Source organism: Manihot esculenta, chromosome 12 (genome assembly GCF_001659605.2).
Source record: "Manihot esculenta cultivar AM560-2 chromosome 12, M.esculenta_v8, whole genome shotgun sequence".
Classification (NCBI taxonomy): domain Eukaryota; kingdom Viridiplantae; phylum Streptophyta; class Magnoliopsida; order Malpighiales; family Euphorbiaceae; genus Manihot; species Manihot esculenta.
Window position 1 is genome coordinate 12500068 of NC_035172.2, and position 6000 is coordinate 12506067.

Consider the following 6000-nt stretch of genomic DNA (forward strand, 5'->3'; position numbering starts at 1 on the left):
TAGGTTCCATTCACCCTCAACATACTAGCCCACGGTGGTGAGGTCCCAAATCAAGCCCACGGCCATGTCTCTTGGGTCCTGCTTATTCAATCCTAATTGAGCCAAGTGTCGGGCTTTGCGCTCTCATTGCAAGCCAAGCAAGTGAGAGGTCCACAGATAACGAGTTGAGGAGTTCTTTTTTTTTTTTTTAATCAATCTGCGGGGAGTTGAAGGAATAAAACTTGAAGGGTTGAAGGAATAAATACTATTTGAACTGAATGCACTCTAGCTGAGAGTCTCCCTTATTAAACCCTTTCCTTGCCCATCCAAACAGGGTGTAAACTTACGGGCAGGGTTTAATGTCGCTGTTTTTTTGAACCTCTAATCCACCTTTCCCTCTGTTGCTGCTTCAAGTTTTTATTCTCTCTTAGCCTCCATGAAGTTTCTTCTGCGATCAAATCCTAACTTATGGCGTCGTGGTCATCTAGTTTTACGGGCTCAGTTGTTTTCTACTGATGCTCTAACTTCTTCATCATACTCATCTTCGGCGCCAATTGGCACTCTGTATGGTAGGATCTCGAGGTCGGGAAATGCAGAGCTCTCCATTATTCCGGTTCTCGAGAAATGGTTTGAAGAAGGCAAAGACGTCAAACAATCTGAGCTGCTAAGAATAATCAAGCAACTTCGCAAGTACCGCCGCTTCAAACACGCCCTTCAGGTGTCTTGTTTTTCTATCTTTTGTGTGTCTATCAACTTACCCATATCTTTTAGTCGTTGTATCATTACATGTGTGCTTAATATTTGACATTTTGGGTTTGATTGGGCATTTATTCGTATGTAAAATTGTTATAATTTGTGCCAAAAGATTTGTACTTTTGTGTGGACACTCGATTAAGTATGATGTGGGTTGAAGTGGTGAAAATTTATTTAATTTGTGTAAGTTCCTGGGAAATTTGTCCTGAACCAGAGAAATGGAGACAAAGGATTCGTGTTGCTGACTCAACATTCGGCACTAAGGTTTTAGTGGGGTTGTATGAGGAAGCTTTGTAATTGATTGGCTACTATGTTATGAGGCATTTTCCCCCTCTTTTTATAATAAACTGCTTGATTAATGCTTTTGAATTTTTGTTTATCATTATAAAAAGTTGTCTGAATTCTATTTGTGAAGCGAAGGGGAAGTTTTTTTACTTCATGATACTATGTGTCAAACCCCTGAACTGTGTCTCATTTTTATAATAGATTTCACAATGGATGAGTGACCAAAGGAGCTATAATATATCACCCGGAGATGTTGCAATTCGGCTGGATTTGATCTCCAAAGTTCATGGATTAGATGATGCAGAGAAATATTTTAACAGCATCCCTGATGCTTCAAGAGGCTACGAGATTTATGGTTCTCTTTTAAATTGCTATGCGCATAACAAATGTTTGGAAAAGGCAGAGGGCATCATGCAAAAGATGAAGGAATTGCAGTTTGTAAAAAGTGCACTGTCATACAATGTAATGTTGAATCTTTATTCTCAGATGGGTAAATATGAGAAACTAGACATTCTAATGCAAGAGATGGAAGAAAATGGTATTGATTGCGACTTGTTCACATTTAACATCAGGTTGAATGCTTATGCAGTCTCTTCTGACATTGAGGGAATGGAGAAACTTCTAATGAAGATGGAAGCTGATCCTTGCATCAAGGTGGACTACCACGCTTATGTTGTTGCAGCAAAAGCTTATTTGAAAGCTGGCCTAATTGAAAAAGCATTAACGATGTTGAAAAGGTCAGAAAAATTAATTCAAGGTTTCTCAAAATGGTTGGCCTTGGAAATGCTCATCACTTTATATGCTGCTGCTGGGAATAAAGCTGAAGTCTATCGTGTTTGGAATTGGTATAAGGATATTGGGAGGTTTTTAAATTCAGGCTATATGTGTATGATAAGTTCACTGGTGAAGTTTGATGATATGGATGGTGCTGAGAAGATCTGGGAGGAGTGGGATTCTGGGAAGAAGATGTTTGATATTCGCATTCCAAATTTGATGATTGGTGCCTATTCCAGAAGAGGTCTTTGGGAAAAGGCAGAAGCATGCATTAACAGGATTATAGATAGTGGGATGGAGCCTGATGCAACCTCATGGGATCATTTGGCAGCTGGATATCGTGTAGGTAAGCAGATGGAGAAAGCAGTAGAAGCAATAAAGAAAGCAATCTCAACAAGTAAACACGGATGGAAACCCAGCCTCAATACTTTGAACACATGTCTTAAGTATTTGGAAAGTCAGGGAGATATGGAAGCAGTAGAAGAGCTTTTGAAGATGGTCAAGGAGCAATGTCATTTCTCACCAGGTGCTACTGATAAATTATCAAAATTTAGCAGCCAAAAAAACCCAACAACCAGCCTTGATCAGATGGAAGATGATAAAATTTCTGGAGGAGAAGACGAGTTCAAAGACAAGTGAAGCCCCTGAATTTTTCCAGGTTAATTATGGCTGTTTGATGGTGAATTAATGTTATTATTATTATTAGTTTAATTATTAGCTTATTGCAATGTTTGTTTTCTATAGAACAGCCTATTGGCATTGAAACCACTGTTAGCTGATATGAGGTAGTGCTTCCATCTGACATTGTGGTGATCCCTTTCCATTGAATATTTTTTATTTGGCTTCATTGTGCATTCTTTTCTCTTGAAGTAAGTTTGCAAGATAATGATAAAATGGTAGAACTGCTGATCTATTAAGGTGAGCTGATTGGTAATTTAACGTAAATTTTTTATAATCATTGATGCATTTTGTGTAGGAAGACATGCATGCAAAAGAGGACAGGTTGTAAATGTGGAAATTCATATTTATATTGCCAAGTGGATGATTTAGTCCCTCTCCTAGAGAAGCAAAAGTAAAATGAACGATTCATTTATGAGTTTTCTCCAAGACTTTGTTTTTATAACTTGGGTTGCGCTTGTGATGAGGATAGTGCCTTTACCTTTGGTGGGTAAATTATTTAAAAAAAATTATCATAAATAAAGCCTCTGAGATTGATGGTTTCAATAATTTATTTTTCAAGACGACTTGGAATATAGTGACAAGAGATGCTATAGTCAAGACAATGCACAATTTTTTAAGATTTTGAATCAAATTGATTATGCCGAATCACATTAGAATTTAAAAAAAAAAATATTTTAAGAATTCAACTATACTGAATTTAACTCATTTAGTTATTTAATATATATATATTTTTTATTTTTAATAAGAATCATGCCATAATCAAATTAAAAATATATTAATTATAAATAAACTAAGCTGAGATATTTAAAGTTCAACCTGGTAAAAATTTCATATATATATATATATGCATATATATTATTTTTATATTTAATATTATTTACCTATTTTTAAATTAAATTATTCATATAATTTAGTTAGGGACAAGTTCTCAATTAATTATTAAATAGTTATTAATAATATAAAATAACCATATATTTTAGTTATTAAAAATTTTTTATTATAAAATTTTGAAATTTTAATTAGTTAGTTATAATTTGTTGTATTCAAATGGATGGTATATATAATACTTCCATATTAGTAGAATATATATTAATAGAATATAAATTATATTTATATATATTATTTTATCCATATAAATATATTAAATTACTTTATAATTTTTAATCGTATGATTAATAACATACTAGTTATATAATATACTTTTATATATTAATTATAAATACATCTTTTAATTAAAAATTAAATTATATATATATATATATATATATATTAATATTAATATTTTTATTATTTAAATGTTGGTATTATTATTTTGTTGTTGTTTTAATTTTAAGTAACCGATTAGGATATTATCTTTTCATAACGCTATCACAAGATCAAGATATTTTAGTGTTAAGTGAAAAGCGAAGAAAAAGAGTCGCTACTCTGATGCAAGTAGGAAACAAATAAAAGGATGTGATTGTGCGACCTACCCTTAATATGGATTCAATATCCTTTTAATCTATAAGCCAATGCTCTAGTTTCAAGATAAAGGGTACGAGAGAAGGAAGGTGTTAGATACCCTTTTTGTTTGGACTTTACTTGAGAACTAATGTCAGCCCTCTATATTAATTCTTATATACTGTTTTTAAGTATTTATTGAAAAATCTATTTCAGGCAATATGCAATCTATATATTCGATGCCCATTTCATACGCATCCATTTGTCTAAACATCGCCAAGTTTCTACTTTAAATTAATGCAAAAGAGTGTACTAAGTTGCCCTAATTAATTATGTTCATATGCTCATTTCATGCTATTTGATCAATTTGCACCAAAGAGGGGAACCTAATATTGCATAATTTTATATTAATATTTAGCACATAGTAAAAAGGTCTCAATAAGTTTCTAGCATGCATCCTTGAACTCCAATTTATGGTCATCTTACCTTATAGTCATTAACACTTAGTCATTTTCATGCTAAAAGTATAAATCACTCCCTAAGTATGCATAACCATGTCTCTATCACTTTTAATGATGTCTAAGATTCAAGAATGGATATAGGCTCAGGTGTATTTATGTAAACTTGGTCTTCTATTTTTTCCTTTGTTCCCTTTTATTTCTATTCTATTTTGTCTTTTCTTGGGCGTGTAACTGCCATTCTGTGCCCGTACCCCTCTGCCACATTTACGCTGGCGATATGTACGGATGTATTGTGTCATTTTCTCTTGTCAGATGACCATTTAATTTCATCCAGTGCCACTTGGACACAATCTGAGACATCACAGGGTCTATTTTTCTATGGGGTTAACGAGTATCTGGGGCCAAAATGCCTCGAGCGGGTTCAGGTCCAGTTCGACTTGCGTGGACAGGCTCTAAACTGGTATGAGGCTTTAAGCCGCGTACGAGGCCTTCATTAGGCTATGGCTTGGTTCTTTTTGCTTGGACTGTCTCAGGCACAGGCATCCGGAGCTCGATGGTTATCAAGTGCCCCTTTACCCGCTCATTAATTATTCCATGATATATAAGGGGGTAGATTTTGAGATCCCAATAATTATCCCACTACTCTAGGAGGGTTCTGTCAAAACGTCCTCTTTCTTCCTTTCCCAATTTCAAATTTTTACTTTCGCTTGTTGCTCTGTCTCTTGCGCTGCTTTTGCTATTTCACCTCCTCTTTTCCCTGTTATCTCGATTCTCTGATCCGAGGTATATTTTGCTCCTCTCATGGCTTCTACTAGGATTCTTGAAGTGGGCGGTGTGGCCTCTTCTATTACCCCTTCTTCCTTTTTTCATTATTTCTATCACGACCTTGCCGATACCTCAATCTTTAGGATTAGGGCTCCCCTGCCTAATGAGAGCATCGTTCTCCCTAACCCACCACTGATGGGCCTAATAGATGCTCAGCAAGGTGCAATTTGGTCTTTTTTGTCAAACAACACAAATTTGAGCTAACATTTCCTTTTACTCCTTTTTTCATCAAGGTCTTTCGACATTTTAGGGTGACTTCTTAAATGTTTTCCCCTAAATCCATCTTGTTCATGTGTTGTTTTGAGTCCATCTACTTATGTTGGGGTTTTGCCCCTTCTGTTGATTTATTTTCCATATTCTTCTGTTTAGTTAGGTCTAACTATGGGTTTTATTACTTTGATCCCTTAGCCAGGTTATCTATATTTGCGAGGTATAAGGACTCAATCAAGGGTTGAGTAGAGAATTTTATTTTTATTGAGCTAAAGGAGAGCTCAAGAATTAGCTGGGTGCCTCAGAACTGTAATGAATTCTCTAGGTTAAGCCTCATAGATCAGAACTGCCTTCTTCGACTGATCTCTGTAAAGAAAAAATATGATGTCGAGAAGTGCATATTCATATCCCACTTAAGGGATTGTTAGCAAGCTGGTATCTTTAATTTTTCCTCTTGTGTTTTTTTTTTTGCCATTTTGAGTTTTGATTGGATTGGTTCTTCTTTTTTAGCCTCCGACATGCCAATGAGCAACATCAAGCTCCCCAAGAACTTTACCCTGTCCAGGGAGAGCATGAAAGACACATTGGCCAC

The 6000-nt window shown here is 35.0% G+C and overlaps 1 protein-coding gene across 2 annotated transcripts; it reads left to right on the top strand.

The window, feature by feature from the left end:
- The first annotated feature begins 247 nt into the window (after nt 1–247).
- On the top strand, nt 248–2638 carry LOC110628921 (pentatricopeptide repeat-containing protein At2g20710, mitochondrial). 2 transcript variants are annotated; one of them, XM_021775756.2, is made up of 3 exons: nt 248–697; nt 1219–2449; nt 2541–2638. In XM_021775756.2, exons 1-2 carry the CDS (start codon nt 416–418, stop codon nt 2428–2430), a joined length of 1494 nt encoding a protein of 497 aa, XP_021631448.1. In that variant the 5' UTR covers nt 248–415; the 3' UTR covers nt 2431–2449; nt 2541–2638. The 2 variants fall into 2 exon arrangements, with proteins under 2 accessions (XP_021631448.1, XP_021631447.1); XM_021775755.2 differs by having other exon boundaries at nt 1219–2638.
- The last annotated feature ends 3362 nt before the right edge of the window (nt 2639–6000 follow it).